Source organism: Camelina sativa, chromosome 6, assembly GCF_000633955.1.
Source record: "Camelina sativa cultivar DH55 chromosome 6, Cs, whole genome shotgun sequence".
NCBI classification, from domain to species: domain Eukaryota; kingdom Viridiplantae; phylum Streptophyta; class Magnoliopsida; order Brassicales; family Brassicaceae; genus Camelina; species Camelina sativa.
This window is the reverse complement of record NC_025690.1, coordinates 17,328,277-17,346,624: the sequence shown is the minus strand read 5'-3', so window position 1 is coordinate 17,346,624 and position 18,348 is coordinate 17,328,277. Positions and strand designations below refer to the sequence as shown.

The 18,348-nt window shown below is 34.7% G+C and overlaps 3 protein-coding genes and 1 pseudogene across 4 annotated transcripts; 2 read left to right on the top strand and 2 right to left on the bottom strand.

Moving 5' to 3' along the window:
- Positions 550–2,251, bottom strand: LOC104791935 (WRKY transcription factor 55-like). The gene is made up of 3 exons (XM_010517943.1): positions 1,825–2,251; positions 1,605–1,730; positions 550–907 (listed from the first exon to the last, which is right to left on the bottom strand). The coding sequence occupies exons 1-3, from the start codon at positions 2,139–2,141 to the stop codon at positions 562–564; spliced, it is 789 nt and encodes a 262-aa protein (XP_010516245.1). The 5' UTR covers positions 2,142–2,251; the 3' UTR covers positions 550–561.
- On the top strand, positions 4,355–5,524 carry LOC104699162 (probable F-box protein At3g56670). The gene has a single exon (XM_010414497.1). It carries the CDS (start codon positions 4,355–4,357, stop codon positions 5,522–5,524), a length of 1,170 nt encoding a protein of 389 aa, XP_010412799.1.
- On the bottom strand, positions 7,766–8,709 carry LOC104791934 (annotated as a pseudogene).
- LOC104699161 (probable LRR receptor-like serine/threonine-protein kinase IRK) lies at positions 11,208–16,059 on the top strand. 2 transcript variants are annotated; one of them, XM_019246840.1, is made up of 4 exons: positions 11,208–11,449; positions 11,864–12,064; positions 12,888–14,196; positions 14,293–16,059. In XM_019246840.1, the coding sequence occupies exons 2-4, from the start codon at positions 11,935–11,937 to the stop codon at positions 15,755–15,757; spliced, it is 2,904 nt and encodes a 967-aa protein (XP_019102385.1). In that variant the 5' UTR covers positions 11,208–11,449; positions 11,864–11,934; the 3' UTR covers positions 15,758–16,059. The 2 variants fall into 2 exon arrangements, with proteins under 2 accessions (XP_019102385.1, XP_019102384.1); XM_019246839.1 differs by having other exon boundaries at positions 11,864–12,849; positions 13,673–14,196.

Genomic DNA, 18,348 nt, shown 5'->3' with positions numbered 1-18,348 from the left:
GGGGGGGGGAAACAACGTTTATTACACGGAACTATACTGGATTTTTATGATGAAAGCTTTGTTTCTAGCTAGTTTCTTGAAACTCTTTGATATGTTATCATTATGATTTTAAAGATGCAACGAAATCGAATGAATACTTTTACCGAATAAATATACATACATTTAAACTATATGAAATATTTTCATGGAAAATAAAAAACTTACAAAAAGTTATATTTTCAAATATTTTCATAATCTTTGTCACTAATCTTCGTAGCAAATATTTGGTAAAGTAATTAAGCGTTTTGTGAATCTGATCAAAACTACTGTAAATTATGATGATATTTTCGATATAATAACTTATTTCTAAAACTAAGCAACTATATGTCTCAAGTCTTACTCTTATCACACCACTTAGTTAAAAGGTTTTTCTATATGGATTTCGTTCTTCATCCTATATTTAAACATTATTTAAAGGATCTAATGATAAAAAAAAAAAAAAACATTAATTAAACCTTAACGAAACAAAAATAAACATAATTAAACATAACAGTTTTAAACTTAGATTCTTAAAAAGCTTAATTAACTAGGACCGGAGGACATGTCGTATCTCTGCGAAGGTGAATTCCACGTGTCGCCATCACCATCATCTCCAGGAACGAGGCAATGATGGTTAAAGTAGGGTTCACCCAATAATGGAACAACGGAGTCCATGTTGCCAATCATAGCTTCGGTCAAGTTAACGATGGCGGGTACGTTGGCAGTTGTTGTGGTGGCATGTGCTGATGAGATCGGGAAATTGGTTAAGTGGCACGTGTGTGAACTACGGTAAGTGACACGGAACGTATACGGATCTTCGTCGAGCCGTTGCACTTGCTTCTTCGCCGGGCACTTGTATAGTTTCTGATGGGTGCCCCTATAGTACGCCCTACAAATTTTGGTGTTTAGTATTATAAAAAGTTGTAACTCCGAGTAACTATTAAGTACTAATTAGTAACTAGATATAGGACATATAAAAATTTGATTAATCCAACTGAAACAGTAACAATTTTCAGTATAAACTTAAACAAAATTTAATTAGGTTAAATAAAAATATTTAAAAGACTATTTATTAGTTCTGTTCAATATATACCATACAAGGTTTTATGTTTATCCAACACGAAAACCTAATCGAATCGAATACAAATGTTCTCCGTGCGTTCATCAAATCCAAAACAATTATTTTGTTGGTCCAATTACAAATATCATGCGATGAATCCAAACAACAACACAACAACGATATAAATACAAACTACTTGAGTATATGTCCAAATCAAATTCTATTTCGGTTAAACAAAAAATATATATAAAGAAACTAATTTAATTGGCCAGCATAAAAATAAAATAAAAAAATGTGCAAATTTTTTTCGTAGGTTAATTAGCATAACGACCCCATGTCTCTGGATCAAATGATACAAAAGATAAACTCAAGTTGCTCTATAAAACCTTTTTTTGTAATGTTAATGGTCTTTCAATGAAACCATTTTCAAAACATAAAAAGTGGTAATAAATTAAGGGCAATAAACGAATGTACAACTACGTAAGCAATAAACCATCATTAGTGTTTATGAATTATTATAATTTACCGGGGAAATGTAGAACCGAGAATTTCCTTCTGACCGTATTTACGCCAAGTGTAATTGTCGTCCGGCGGGATCTCCATCCTCCCCACCGCCGCCACCAGCACCGTTTCTTCTTCTCCTATAATCCTCCTATGCATTAATTTCACATTAATAACACATATATACAAATAACAATTTACACATGCGTACATACATTAATAAATGTTAATTTGTAATAATTTACCTTTTTTGATGCCTTGGCCTCGAGGTGTCAATAGCCTCTACTGTCCGCATCACAGGGCACCTTAACCAGTGGTCCTGCGTCAAAGCCGGTTCTGTCTGCATCGTCATATCCATCATTCGAACCGGTTCCTGTTGAGGCAAAGAGTTCCTCCACGCTAGTAGGATTGTAAGCCGCTCGTTTGCGTCTCCGAATAAAGTGGAGATCGAGCCGAGAGAACTAGATAAATCTGATTCTGGCGGCTCTTGTGACGATAAGCTGAACTCAAGCTCCTTAACCAGATTGATACCGTTGAAGATCATTGTCATTATCTCCTCCATCGTTCGATTATGCCTTTTTATATATATATTTATTTACTCACACTACAAACATACGTACTACTTCTTTTTACCTTCGTGATCTCTGATCTGTTTTGTGTGTAGATATGAGACATCTCTACACTTGTATATCATAACACGTAAAGAAAGGTTGGATCTTATGTTGATTCCCTTTTGAAAAAATCAAAGATTGTGAAATATTTCAGAATGCGACGTACGTAATACAGTCTCCAATCATATAATTACCTTCGTCTTTAATCTCTTTTTTTTTTTTTGTGTGTGTGTGTTGACATATTGACCATGGATTAATTAAACTAAATCTTTACTCCATAACAAACACGTTGGTAATATTTATTTCTAGATACTTTTATGGATGTGAAAAAAGAAGATAAAAGGACTATGTTCTCTTTTTGGTTAACGAAGGTGTGAGAGTATGTTTTCTATCGTCCGACAAATTAATTTAACTTTTTGGGAGGGTAAGTGTTTTGATAAACACGATAGGAGAAAGAAGCAGTCACATTGACTAAGTCATGGTCTTCTTTTCAATATTGATATACATAGGTTTTCCTTTTTTTCAACGTTAATTAAAAAGGCGATCTTGGAGAAGTCTAGGCAAAAGACTTGCGATTTCAAGGTTGAAATAATTGGCTGATCAAAAAATTACAGTTGAAACAATTGAATACCTAAAAAGAAGAGAGATTGACACAAGTTAAAAAAATATAACCAAAATATGTGAGTGACTCTTCTTCTTTTTTCTCTTGCGGGGTGGAACTAATTTGATATATCTACTTCAATCACATGATCGTTGATAGAACCAGACTTGTACCGTTCACATATAAAAATATCTCTTTACATGGTCTGTCTAGATATTATCTGAACCATCTACAAAGAAGTGGAGTAGAATATTGTACTTAAGTATCTGCAGTGGTGGCAACGCCACTTACACTAAAGATATCAAAGTGTATAGGTTATGATGGTGTCTCCAATTCCATTGGTTTCTTGTGAGAATAAATTCTTACTATGACATATGAATGAGTTGTTTCTCTGGCTATTGAATTTTGAGTTTTATGTCAATAAAACAAAAACAATTAATCCAGTTGATTCCCAATACGCAGACTTAATGGGCCCAAAACGTTTTAAACGACGGCCCAAAAAGGCTAAAGTCCCATTAATTATTTCCCTTTATCGAAACATCACGACGTCTCTCTCGCATACATAAAAACCACACGAAGTTCATTGATAATTTAAACTTTCTGATAAAAGTATTATGACTAAAATAGAAGGAGACATTATGAAGAGGAAGTGATTTAGGATGTCGTTATGATGTCTACAGTAATTTGCTAGCAAACGAGCCCGACCAAAGCATTTGGGGGCCATACGAATCAAGAAAAAAATATAACCATAGTTTTCATAGTATAAAACTATAGACTAAAAACAAAATTTAGTTAACAAAACTTTTACAGTATTTTAAAATCACAATACTACAATAATGTCCTAAAAGAATGTAACAACACTTTATTTTCTACCTAGTTCTATAAGCTGCTTATTTTTTTTTATAATAATTTAATTAAGTAAACATTGTCTAAAAGTATAAATGATGCTTTATTTTCTTCTTAATCTATTCTTTGAATCCTAAAATTCCTAACTTTAAGCCACGCCATGATATACTGGCTATGAAAAAAAAATTTATTTGTATCTTATTTCTCTTCCTCTATTTTTCTATCTTCCAAGTTTTGTTTTTGTTTTTACAACTAGCTTGATTCTTTCTCACGGTGTGTTTTGATATAATTTTTTAATAACACAATTACGCATTCTAATTCTAGATAAATAAATGTGACTAATTTTGGTAAACCAAACCAAACTGAACCAATCCAAATTGAAACTGAACCCAATTTAAACCAAACATAACTACACCAAACCAGTTTGAGTTTGACTAGAACTCTCTTAAAACCGAAGGAAACCTGAAAAAAAACTCATTCTAGTTTTCTTCTCAGATTGAGTGTTTATTCTGATTTATACTTGTGTCAAACTAGGTAAATTTTAGTATATTTTAATTTATTAATATTCTGATATATACGATATCTTTTTTTTTTATACCAAATATTATAATTCAAAAAATAAAGATATATATGCATATGCCGTATATAAGAACCCCCGCCCTAGTTGTTCTTCCTAAATTATCAATTTATTTCTTAAAACGAAACAGAGGAGAGGAGATGAAGAGAGGACGTGAGGAGAATAGCTACGAGAACTCACCATCGCCAACACGACTTCGTCATGGCGTAGTAATCGATATAGCTCTGGATGTGACTGTGGAGATACTAAAAAAGCTCCCGGTGAAATCTCTAGTGAGGTTCCAATGTGTTTCGAAGCAATGGTCATCCATTATCGGCAGGCGTAGAGATTTCATAGACTCGATCGTGGCTCGGTCTTTGACTCAACCTCCGCGTGATGCCCATGTCTTATGCAAGCACGCTGTACACCGCTACAAGGATTGTTTCATAGCCTTCTCGTCTAATACTTGCCCTCGGAATATTGACAAAGTATCATCAGTACTACGAATCCCTGGTAATATGAGGCAATACGTCCGCGGCTTGATTTTTTGTTGGTCAAACAAGAGTAATGAGGCAGCTATATATAATCCTACCACAAGGCAGTCCTTTTACTTACCAGATACGAAACCCTACGACATGGCCTCTTGCTTCTTCGGATACGACCCTTTCGAGAATCAATACAAAGCATTGTTCATACCGCTAAACCATATGGAGGAGGCTTGTAAAATTTTCACGTTGGGAGATCCCACGGCTAAGGAGTGGAGAACAATCCAAGGCGTTGGATATCACTTTCCAATGGCAAGTGTAGTTTCGATCAACGGGAGTATTCATTACCTAGCATGGGATCATGATGACGATAGTGCTTCTAAATTTAAACTGATGAGTTTTGATTTAAGGCGTGAGAAATTTTACCATGTCGAGGCTCCAAAAACATTGATGGATCACGTTTCGACTCTGATAAATTACCAAGGGAAGTTAGGATTCGTGTGCTGCGAAAAATACATGGAAATTTGGGTTATGGTGGGTGTCGAGAAAAAGACGAAAGGATGGTCGAGGATTTTCTTTTACGAGATGGAGGGTTTCCAGAAATGGCACATCTCAGGTGCTACTCGTGGTGGTGAGATTGCTTTTGTCGATGAGTCATACCTCTATGATGACTATTCGTGTCTCCTTTACTATGACCCGAAGCGAAACAGTATGAGGTACGTTAAGCTCGAAGGCTTATATCCAGACAACAAATATTACATGCCAACTATAATGTGGACTGTTCCAGACCATGTCGAGAACACATTAGCCTTGAATGGTTGGTCAGTAGGCTCTGGACCGGACTAAAGTAGAACAATATAGTGTTTGTTTTAGACTATTTCGTTAATTTTTTTTTCTTTGCAGAGCGAAGGTCCAATCTTCTAATTTCTTGTTAATATTGTTTTTAGATTTTTTTTTGTTTGTTTAAAAAGGACTACTTTTGTTTGAAATGTTATATAACTATTCGGGAGAAAATAATAATTAACAATAAATTAATTTGAAACTATTGTTTTCTATTATTTCTTGGGGAAGATAAAACAATTATGTTATGATACCATTTTTTTTTAGTACATATGTTTTTAAGATAGTCAAACTGTACTTATAGAATACTATTAAATAGAAATTTGAATTGTGTATTTAATACATTATATATGATTATTGAATATAATATGAGTTATATATATATATATATTTGAAAATCTTCTATATTTTTAAATTAGTCTATCATAAATTAATTTGGTTTCAGTTTTTACTTTAAAAGTAAAAAACCATTTTCTATTTTTATTTGGTTTCAATTTGTTATATTTTTTAGTTGGGTGATTAGTATTTTATTTTTAGGTTATATGATGTATGATTTCATTATGAAATATATTAGATGCTAAAACTAAAAAGTGGAAGGAAAATATTTTTGTAATAATGTTGAAATTGAAAAAAACAAACTAAACAACAATTATCTTTTTTTAACAAACTATAAACCATATAAGATACAAATAAAATAAAGTTAAATAAAAAATAGAATGTTAAATTTGTAATTAATAAAAAAATGACATTTGTCACAAAAGTAGGGTGTCAGATGTCACATTATCATGCAAAGTTAGAAAAAACCTTCTCTTATTATATAAGATTATTTTTTTGGTCAAACAGGTATATATTATCTAATGTTCTAGACAGTAGAACCTCTATAAATTAATACTCGATAAATTAATAACCTCTATAAATTAATAAATTTCTTCGGCTCCAAGTTGGGACTAGTGTAATTTAAGACATTATTTGATAAAATAATAAATTAATAATTTTTTTGAAAATCCTATGTAAAAATATGGTCCCATCAATATCATAAATTAATAATCAAATAAACTAGTATATATATATATATATATCTAAGAAATATATATATATCTAAGAAAATCTAGTGAATTATGAATCTATTGTTGTTTGTTTGTTCTTGATTTTACATTCTTGTTGGAGAGCATCTCTAATCTTTCTGACTGCATCAAAAAATTATGGTGTTGTCTTCTCAAATCGCATCCAAAAATTGTAGAGAGTTCTTGACGCGATAATTGTTCCCTTCCGTGTAACTGGTTCTAAAGGTACCGTCATATCTTCTTCAACTACATCATCACCTTGAAAATAGTAGTAGCAATTTCTTCTAAACTCTGAATTTCTGATAAAAAATCTCTTCATAAATTAATATTTTATTAATTTAATTATTAATTTATCAATAAATTAAAACCTCTATAAATTAATAAAATTTCATGGTCTCGACTTTATTAATTTATAGAGGTTATACAGTATCTTGTGGTTTTAAGATTCCTCACAATCTGACCCGGTTAACATTTCTAATTCATTAAATCAATTTACTGAGAGAGATCCTTATTAGGCCTTGTCTTCACAAATCTTAAAGAACAGGAAGTGCTTTTGATATAATCACCACGACCTTTGTCATCGATTAGTAACACAATAATCTTTAAGGCTCCTACCGGTAACCATTAGAAGAACAAAAAAAAAAGGAATAAAAAGAACAATGCGGAATGGAATAAACAGTTTTTGAGAAATGAAAGGAAAATGAACAAAATAGTAAATGATAACCAAACAATAAAAATATTTTTAAAACATATTAAATATTAAATAAATTTAATTTCAATTGTAATACTAATATTATTCTAATGTATATATAATAAATTTTTCAAATAGAGCATTAAGATTAGTTTAGCATAAAATTCCTATCAAAAATATTTTTTTTGTCAATACATTGTGAAAATATGAAAGTTTTTATATTACAAAATTGAAATTTTTATTAATAAACATATTTTTTATTTATTTTAAAATAAAAAACGAATTTGAATATTTGTTCTTTTTTTTGTTCCATTTGTTCCTCATCAGTTTTGAGGAAGAACATTTTTGTTCTATTGTTCCTTATTTTTTGAAGAATGTAGATGAATGTAGGGAAAAAAATATTACTTTCAAATGGTAAAAAAATTGTGGAATAGAGAGGAATCTAATATTCCTCCTCATTCTTTTCTTAAATTTTGGTCACCAATTGAAGCCTAAGTTTCTCTTATATCAAAGAAAACAAAAATGAATCTTCAGATTCTGCAGTTTAGGAGATGACATTTCAGCTTCTCTACATCCGATAATTTCAGCGGCTTCTGCATAAACATTTGTGCACCGCTCGCTAAGCATCTGCAATATCAATCAAGAAAATAACAGAATCTTTAGTTCACCACTAAGAAGAAACAAAAAAAAAGACAGAACGATTAGTTAAGCAATGTGTCTTTAGGAATGATAATTATTACTTGTTGATGCGAGTAGGAATGTTCTCTGAAGAGAGTATCACAACAGGTACTTCCTTTAGATTCGATGACTCCTGCTGTCAATAACCAAAAACCATAGAAACAGAGAGACAAAGAAAGAGATTTTGTTAGTCTGTGGAGGATCTTCTCGATAAGACACTTATATTATGGTTTGTAACAAAATTTGTTAAACACCTTCACTTTCTTGAGCAGCTCAAAACCTGTCATTCCTGGCATACAATAATCAGTGATGATAAGATTCACCTTCATAACCTGAAAACACAAAATCCAACATGGTTTACACAGTTGAATCCTTTCTAAACCAATCAAAACGTGCACTGAGGATTGAGCTTATTACATTGGTGGAAGTTAGTGGATCACTCTGTTGTGGATCTCCTCCCAAGCCTAAGTACTCCAATGCTCTAAGGCCATTTTCTGCCGTTGTCACTGCACAACAATTAAAAAAAAAAAGAAACAATGTTAAAGTTTTAGAGGCAGTGTTTACCATAACCATGGAAGATCCTGGTTCTTGAAATTTTAAAAGGAAAAAAGATTGAAGATTAGAACTATATATTATACCTTTGCAAGAAGAGATCTTGAGGATTCTCTCAACGAGTTTACGATCAATTAGATTATCATCTACTGCTAAAACGTGAAGCTCTTCTCCATTGACGATGAACAAGAATCACTTGCCGACATTAATACCTATAGAAAACAGAGAGAGACAAACTTACATATGAAGAACGAAGAAAGAGACAATTCGACAAAAATCAATAAGATTTTTTGATGAATGAAGAATATATATATTTAGACAGTATTATGTTTTTCTAATTTATATATGGATATATAGGATAACAATATTATCAAGACCTGATTTGATATGATTTTTCGATATTTTCTTATTATTTAAGAAAAACAAGTTGTGTGTGTTTTTGTTCTCTGGAAACTGGTAAGAAACTTGGTGTTGTTTATGTCAGTGACAGTGCTTCTGGGATCTTGTACGATGATAACCAAAATCTAAATATTAATTTTTATTTTCCATTTGTTTGGCTTTCTCTAATCGTGCGAATAATGAAGATGCTAATTTTATAATCATTTTTCTATTCAAAATGGATCACAAATCTCTATCAGAATCTCAGTTACGAAGCCCCCACGATTCTCTGAAAATTATAGATATATTTTAGAATTTTAGTTTTTGAATTTAAAAATGTGGAACTGTTCGGTGTATATTTTATTTATTTATTTATAATTATCTTGAAACTCAAGTTTTTAATACGAAATCTTTTGACTGATCTGTTACTTGCATAGTTTGCCTGGGCCTTGTAGTTGTTATTGCTTCGAGTTGCACTTGTAAGTCCAATTTCTTTTGGTTTCTTTCCTGAAAAGAATGTACAACAATTTTTGGCTTAAAAGAATTATATTTTTCACTGTAAGAAGAAGGTTAAAACTTAAAGTACACATGTGAACATGTTAATAAACAATATAATTTTTTTTTTTTTTTTTTGGGTGCAAAGTTAACAAGCAATGTTAACACGAATTTTTTTTCTTCTTGTTTACAAACCAAAAACATCACTAAATCATAGGGGATATAGAACTTTGCTAAGTCCTGCTGCCTCACTGTTATACTTATACCTTAGTGGGCCTAAAATGGAAGAGTTGGACTCATCCTATACGAAATTAGTTACCATAGAATTTTTATTTATTTATAAAAGCATAAATAAAATAGTACACTAAGAAAATTTGGAACTTGCAGAACAAATTAAATTTACCATACACCAGAAAGTAAAATTTTATCTTTTAGTGGTTGGTCCTAAATGCCAATCCTGTTATGACAGATGAAGTTTCGAGTAAAAAATTAAATGTGGAAATAAATAACAACCATAAAAACAAACAAAGAGTAAATAATAGAGATAGAAAGTGAAGAACAGCAAATGTGAATTATCTACGGTCCGGCTCACACTGCCCAAAAAATTCCTTGAAAGCTTTTGAAACTGTATGAATTTGACCTTCGATACATTTAAATAGCCTTCTTGTTAAAATTTTAAATACAAACAAATAGTAAATTCCAAAAATCTCCATGAACGGTTGTTTTCCCTCCATGGGGAAGAGAGTTCTTTTTCACTTTTTTTTTTCTTTTCTTTTCAGTTTCATTTTTTATTTAAATAAACAATTTTACTGTCAAAAGGAATATAAAATGAAAACATAGGATTGGAGAGGGAGAGAGACCGCAGTCTGATAAAATGTCTTGACTCGGACCAAATCTCTCTAACGAGAAAGACAACTAAAAAAATTCAAAGAGCATGCTCAATGGGTTATATTATTATTATTTTTCTCATCATCATTGTTCTATTATATGTTTTTTTTTTCAAATGTTTTATTTTATGTCAATATGTGTTTGACACTTAGTTATTCATCACATGTTCATCCTCTTTTAAAAAAAAAAGTTCACATAGTGGATGATTCCTTGCACAAACAGAAGATACCAAATTTTTACATCTATTGCTCCTCCGAGGTCAACCAAATATCCTTAGGCTTGTGATCTAATTTTCATAATTCCATAGAAAAAAAATAGATACCCATAATAAATAAGTATGGTACAGTGAACAAGACATTTGTACATAAATGAATTAATAATATGGTTGCAACTATTAATGAACAAGTGATTGCTAATTTTGTTTTTATTTTTTCCAGGTCACGCATCCTCATTCCTAACCCAACTACATTAATGTTCTTTCTTCAAAAAGGGAATAAATTACCTAAACAAAATCTATTGTGATGACCACTTTTAACCACTGTCTCTGTCTGCATAAATTACCTAAAAAATCTGAATGAGAGAACCAACCACATTTTCCATTTTATGTGAACTATACATACTTGAATAAAAAAAAAAAAAAAAATACAGAGCATGTAAAACCCAATAAAGAAAGTTTTTTCTATTTATTTGCTTCTTTCTTTCTTAAATAGTTAAATGAGTTGGCCAATCATTTTATTCATTCAATTTCCCCCACTTTTACCAAAAAAAGGAAAAAAGAAAAGCCACGTGGCAGCCAAGTCGGATAAAATAAACCCAACAAAATGAAAACACGTGTCAATTTCGATTTAATGAGTCCACCCACCTTCATCGGGCCCCACGTCTCTCTTCTTTACAGCCCGTTGATAAAGGCAGCTTTTAATTACTCTCTCTCTTTGCCTTTATTTCTTTTGTTCTTTATTATTATTGCCTCTTTTTTTTTCTTCGTCTACTTCTTCAACAAATTCTCACTGTTCTTTAAAAAGCTACAAAACCTACCAAGAAAAAGGAGAAGAAGAAGAAGAAGAAGCTCGTGTCCCTCTTACTCTTTTTTCTTTGTTCTTCGGTGGTGTTTTTTTTCTTTCTCGCCTGAGCTGCAACATTCTTCCCTTGAGAAAAAAGCTTTACCCGGAAGATAATTATTTCCAGGTAAAATTGTTGTTGTTCCTCATTTTTAGTAACTTTTCTCATTCTCAGATCGAAACTGTCCTACTTTTTTTTTTTTTTAATAGCTCAAATTCTTAGACTTTTGCTTAACATTACCCCTAGTGTTAATTCCACTCATTTTTAAAAAAATTCTTTAATTTCTTCAGTTACTTCGTCTACTTGATTTTTTTTCATCTTGTTTTTGTGTTTTTTTTTTCTTCTTCTGATTTCTGAATTCGCTCCGTTGGTCGAAAATGTAGCCGTTGTTCCTGATTTTTCTGTTATCTTCTTGTACTCAATCTAAAACCTGAATACGAACAAAAAAAAGTTTTTTTTTTGGAGCTGTACTATTTCTTTTGTTGTCGTTGCTGTTGTTGTTGTTCATCTGTTTTTTTTGTTTTCTTTCTATTTTCTCAGCTCAAAAACTCAAAAATGGAGCTCTTCCGCAACTAAAATCTGTACAACGGAGAAGTGTGGGTCGAGGAGAGATGTATAAAGCACTGATTTTTTCAGTCTTGTTGGTGTCGGTGGTGTTGGTGACGACTCCGGTGAGATCTCTAGACCCGCCTTTAAACGACGACGTTTTGGGTCTCATTTTGTTCAAAGCTGATTTACGAGATCCAGAGCAAAAGCTAGCTTCTTGGAACGAAGATGACTACACTCCTTGTAGCTGGACCGGAGTCAAATGTCATCCCAGAACGAATCGTGTCACTGAGCTAACCCTAGATGGCTTCTCTCTCTCTGGTCGAATTGGTCGTGGGATACTTCAGCTTCAGTTTCTTCATAAGCTCTCTCTCTCCAACAACAATCTCACCGGAATCATCAACCCTAATTTTCTGCTGAGCCTTGTTAACCTTAAAGTTGTCGACTTGAGCAGCAATGCGTTGTCTGGTTCGCTACCTGATGAGTTTTTCAAGCAATGTGGGTCGTTAAGAGTTTTGTCTCTTGCCAAGAACAAGCTTACTGGGAAGATTCCGGTTAGTATAAGCTCGTGCTCGTCTCTTGCTTCTTTAAACTTGTCTTCGAATCGTTTTTCTGGTTCTATGCCTTCGGGGGTTTGGTCTTTGAACACTCTAAGATCGCTTGATTTGTCGAGGAATGAGTTAGAGGGAGAGTTTCCTGTGAAGATAGACAGATTGAACAACTTGCGTTCTCTTGATTTGAGTAGAAACATGTTATCTGGTCCTATTCCTAGCGAAATTGGGAGCTGTATGCTGCTCAAGACTATTGATCTTAGTGACAACTCTCTATCTGGGAGCTTACCAGTTACATTTCAGCAGCTCAGTTTGTGTTATTCTCTAAATTTGGGAAAGAATGCGTTGGAAGGGGAAGTTCCAAAGTGGATTGGAGAAATGAGGAGTCTTGAGACTTTGGATCTTTCTATGAACAAGTTTTCAGGGCAGGTTCCAGACTCCATANTTGTTCAAAGCTGATTTACGAGATCCAGAGCAAAAGCTAGCTTCTTGGAACGAAGATGACTACACTCCTTGTAGCTGGACCGGAGTCAAATGTCATCCCAGAACGAATCGTGTCACTGAGCTAACCCTAGATGGCTTCTCTCTCTCTGGTCGAATTGGTCGTGGGATACTTCAGCTTCAGTTTCTTCATAAGCTCTCTCTCTCCAACAACAATCTCACCGGAATCATTAACCCTAATTTTCTGCTGAGCCTTGTTAACCTTAAAGTTGTCGACTTGAGCAGCAATGCGTTGTCTGGTTCGCTACCTGATGGGTTTTTCAAGCAATGTGGGTCGTTAAGAGTTTTGTCTCTTGCCAAGAACAAGCTTACTGGGAAGATTCCGGTTAGTATAAGCTCGTGCTCGTCTCTTGCTTCTTTAAACTTGTCTTCGAATCGTTTTTCTGGTTCTATGCCTTCGGGGGTTTGGTCTTTGAACACTCTAAGATCGCTTGATTTGTCGAGGAATGAGTTAGAGGGAGAGTTTCCTGTGAAGATAGACAGATTGAACAACTTGCGTTCTCTTGATTTGAGTAGAAACATGTTATCTGGTCCTATTCCTAGCGAAATTGGGAGCTGTATGCTGCTCAAGACTATTGATCTTAGTGACAACTCTCTATCTGGGAGCTTACCAGTTACATTTCAGCAGCTCAGTTTGTGTTATTCTCTAAATTTGGGAAAGAATGCGTTGGAAGGGGAAGTTCCAAAGTGGATTGGAGAAATGAGGAGTCTTGAGACTTTGGATCTTTCTATGAACAAGTTTTCAGGGCAGGTTCCAGACTCCATAGGCAACCTTCTAGCACTGAAAGTTCTTAACTTTTCTGGGAATGGGCTTATTGGTAGCTTGCCGGACTCAACAGCCAACTGTATCAACCTCTTGGCCTTAGATATAAGTGGGAATTCACTGACTGGAAAGCTTCCCATGTGGATATTTCAAGATGGTTCTCGTGATGTTTCTGCATTAAAGAATGATAACTCCACTGGAGGTATCAAGAAGATCCAGGTGTTGGATCTCTCGCACAATTCATTCTCTGGCGAGATTGGAGATGGACTAGGAGATCTTAGAGACTTGGAGGGTTTGCATCTGTCCAGAAACTCTCTTACCGGCCCCATCCCCAGTACCATTGGGGAACTAAAGCACTTGGTCGTCCTTGATTTGAGTCACAATCAGCTTAATGGAACGATTCCTCGAGAAACAGGTGGAGCTGTTTCTTTGGAGGAGTTGAGACTAGACAATAACTTGTTGGACGCAAATATTCCGCCTTCCATCAAGAGTTGCAGTACCCTTCGGTCTTTGTAAGTCTCTTTTCTTGAAGATGCATTCAGTTAAAGATTTTCTCAGTAAAGATTCTGTCTTTAACAGTATATTATGTTTCATGTTTCTCTCAACAGGATCTTGTCACATAACAAGCTGCTAGGCTCAATTCCACCAGAACTCGCAAAACTTACAAAGCTCGAAGAAGTCGACATATCATTTAATGAACTTACCGGAACGCTTCCTAAACAGTTGGCTAATCTCGGCTATCTTCACACCTTCAACATGTCTCATAACCATCTCTTTGGGGAACTACCTGCAGGGGGGATATTCAACGGATTGTCTCCGAGTTCAGTATCAGGAAACCCGGGTATTTGTGGTGCTGTTGTCAATAACTCTTGTCCAGCTGTTGCCCCTAAACCGATTGTGTTGAATCCTAATTCAACTATCGATCCTTACTCGGGTGAATTAAGGCCTCCTGGTGCTGGTCACAAAAGGATACTCCTTAGTATATCTTCTTTAATAGCCATTAGTGCTGCTGCAGCCATTGTGGTTGGTGTAATAGCCATCACAGTGCTTAATCTGAGAGTGCGCGCATCAACGGTTTCAAGATCAGCTGTACCGCTCACGTTCTCAGGAGGAGATGACTTCAGTCGATCTCCCACTACTGATAGCAACTCAGGGAAGCTTGTGATGTTCTCAGGTGAACCTGATTTTAGCACGGGAACACATGCTCTGCTTAACAAAGACTGTGAGCTCGGCCGAGGTGGATTTGGTGCAGTGTACCGAACAGTTATCAGAGATGGGTATCCCGTGGCTATCAAGAAGCTCACTGTCTCGAGTCTTGTCAAGTCTCAGGAAGAATTCGAAAGAGAGGTCAAGAAACTTGGGAAACTCAGGCATTCAAATCTGGTTAAACTCGAAGGTTATTACTGGACGACATCTCTTCAGCTTCTTATCTATGAGTTTCTCTCTGGTGGGAGTTTATATAAACACTTACACGAAGCACCAGGAGGTAGTAGCTCGCTTTCTTGGAATGACCGGTTCAATGTCATCCTCGGTACAGCCAAATGCTTAGCATATTTGCACCAATCAAACGTCATCCACTACAACATCAAATCGAGCAATGTGTTGCTAGACAGCTCTGGTGAGCCTAAAGTTGGAGACTACGGATTAGCAAGGCTATTACCCATGCTAGATAGGTACGTTCTGAGCAGCAAGATACAGAGTGCTTTGGGATACATGGCTCCAGAGTTTGCCTGTAGAACGGTGAAAATAACAGAGAAATGCGATGTTTATGGATTCGGAGTCTTGGTTCTTGAAGTGGTTACAGGTAAAAAACCTGTGGAGTATATGGAAGATGATGTTGTGGTTCTGTGTGATATGGTGAGAGAAGCTCTTGAAGATGGAAGAGCAGATGAATGTATTGATCCGAGGCTACAAGGGAAGTTTCCGGTAGAAGAAGCTATTGCAGTGATAAAACTAGGGCTTATTTGCACTTCTCAGGTTCCATCAAGTAGACCACACATGGGAGAAGCTGTTAACATATTGAGGATGGTCAGATGCCCTTCAGGGAGCTCAGATGAGTTGGGTTCGAGTTGAAAAAATCAAAACTAACATGTGATTTTCACTACCAAGTTCCGGCGAAGAGGAATCCGGTTTGTTCATTTGGGTTTGTAAGAGTCTAAGATATCCTTGTCTGTGTTTTTTTCTTTGATGAATCTCCGAAGTTTTATGTTTTGTGTCATCTAGTTTTAGTTTCAGTTTCACTGTTTGTAGCTTCCTCTGTTTATTGTTCTTAACATTAGTGTTTTATCGGATTTGTCTTCACCGGGTTCCATAATTTGGGACTCTTTTGTTAAAATCTTTAATTGTTATGAAAGAAAAATGTAGTATTCATTTCAGAGCAAGTGCATTAGCGTTAGTTTGGTCCGTCCTTCGTTCTGAAAATTATAAATTTAAATCGAAATAAACAGATTAACAAAGAAACGTTCCTCCAAACGGGACGTAATTTGCTGCGTCCTTCATTACACGTGGCAGCTTCATCGTCGAAGAAAGGAGCAGATGAAGACGATGCAGAGTCGAAACAGAGGAAGAGATTAAAAACCCTAGCTTTCGATAACCAACTGCTCTCTGATTCTCCGGCGAAATCTAATTCCTCTCTCAAACCTTCAAAGCAAGTTCGAAACACCATGGCACCGACATCATCCGCAAGTCTCAGCGCAAAAATCGTTTCCTCTTCTCCTTCCCTGGTCTTCTCGCTCCTATCTCCGGCGCTACCATCGGCGATCTCGATCGATTGTCTACTAAAAACCCTGTCCTTTACCTCAATTTCCCCCAGGTTAGGTTAGATTCCTAAATTGGGTCACTTGTGTTACTCAATGTTGAGGCGTTACTGCTGCTTTATGTGTTCTGAATCGTTGAAAAGTGTTGGTTCTTTTAGGGTCAGATGAAGCTTTTTAGAACGATTTTGTATCCTAAGAACGGATACTTGACTCTTCAGTTCTTTAGAGGCAAAAATGTCTTATGTGATGATTATTTTGATAATATGGTTAGTCTCTTTTTTTAGAGTTCATTCTCTTTTTCTGTGTGTCTTCAACTCTAGAGCAATTTTGGCAATGCACGTTGTGTAGATTGTGTTCTCTGAGTCATGGTGGATTGGGACAAAAGAAGAGAATCCTGATGTGAGATGGAGAAGAGAATCCTGATGGGAGAATGAACAGTTATTAGTTCTTTAAGTTATGTTTCTGTGAGATGGAGAATGAGAGAAATTGCGACGAGACTGATGAATGATGATTATGTTGCACAAAGCAAGAATTGGATAATGGATTCATCATGCTTAATCGAGTTATGTATAAATCATCTCTGCTCATTTTAATACAACAAAAGAAAACCGTCTCTCATGTATCTATACTGTGTGATCAAGACAATATACCTTTTATCATTTTTTTTCAAAATTAAAACATCATTACACTTTACTTCTTCAACAGATCCATCACATTGAGCATTAAAAAATAAACTAAGAGGATCCTTGCAGGAACTTGTCGACTCTATGATTAGTTACAGATGACAGAAACTTCATGCAAATAGGAGGTTTAACTCCAGCTATAGCAAGCACTGAACTTGGCAAAGTCCAGATTCTATCTCCACATATCAAACCAGAAGCCATTGCTGTTGCAAAAGCTTCAGCCTTTGGCGCATCTAACCTCTCTCAGTCAAACAAAATAAAACTCCCCACGCACATGTCAATCGCAAAGTAAGGCCCTAAGAAAAATGGTATAGCCATAGCCATGGGAAGTGGAACAAACCTTCTCCACTTTGAGAGACACCAATGCTCATACCAAACTTAAGAAACTCTGAATATAATTTTATTATATTTGAGGGACCAAAATGTGTCCTACACCAATGCCCATGCTCTCAGGTTTCAACCTTCTTTTAGCAGTCATATACTTAAAAGATAAAGTTTCTTGTGAGACAAACAAAAGAAGCTTAGGGCTAAGAACATCCAGAATCAAGAAAGAGCTATATAATACTCCCAAGAACTTCAAGAAGCTTCATTTGTTGCAACCATGTGCATGGGACTCTGTGAAAACTCATCAATTAGTCTCTTCTGATCTTTATTGGATTATGGGAATCGAGGAAACGTCTCAAGAATCGGTAATTAAACTACATTATTTGCTTTGGCTTTTAGAGTAATTACTAACAGAAGAACCCTAGTTTCAATGGCCAATAAAAGAGGAATTGAGCATGCCCTGTCTGAAACAGACCATGTTTTTCTCTCTCGGAGTTGGGAAAGAAGAAATTAATACGACAGTGGAAGTATAAATTTATCGTTTCAATAAAAGAATAGAAGACAACGATGTACTAACTAAATTCACATCGTCCAAATCAAAAACCGAGCCTGGTGCAAAAAATTTCTAAGTACTTTTTAATTCACAACTTGAAATTTCATTGGAAAAATAAACGATTGCATTAAATTGAGATGGCATTCTAACGTTTTGAGTATTTCTAACCCATAATTGCTAACCTTTTCTCATTTCAATTAATGGAACCTGAAAAAAAAAAACTTAAACGTTACGAGTCAATTTCTTCGGTTTACGATAGTATACATTTTTACTGTTTGTGGGACAAGAAAACAATAGACACGGTTTAAACTTTTGAGTTTTTTTTTACATGTTTATACTTTGTGCAAT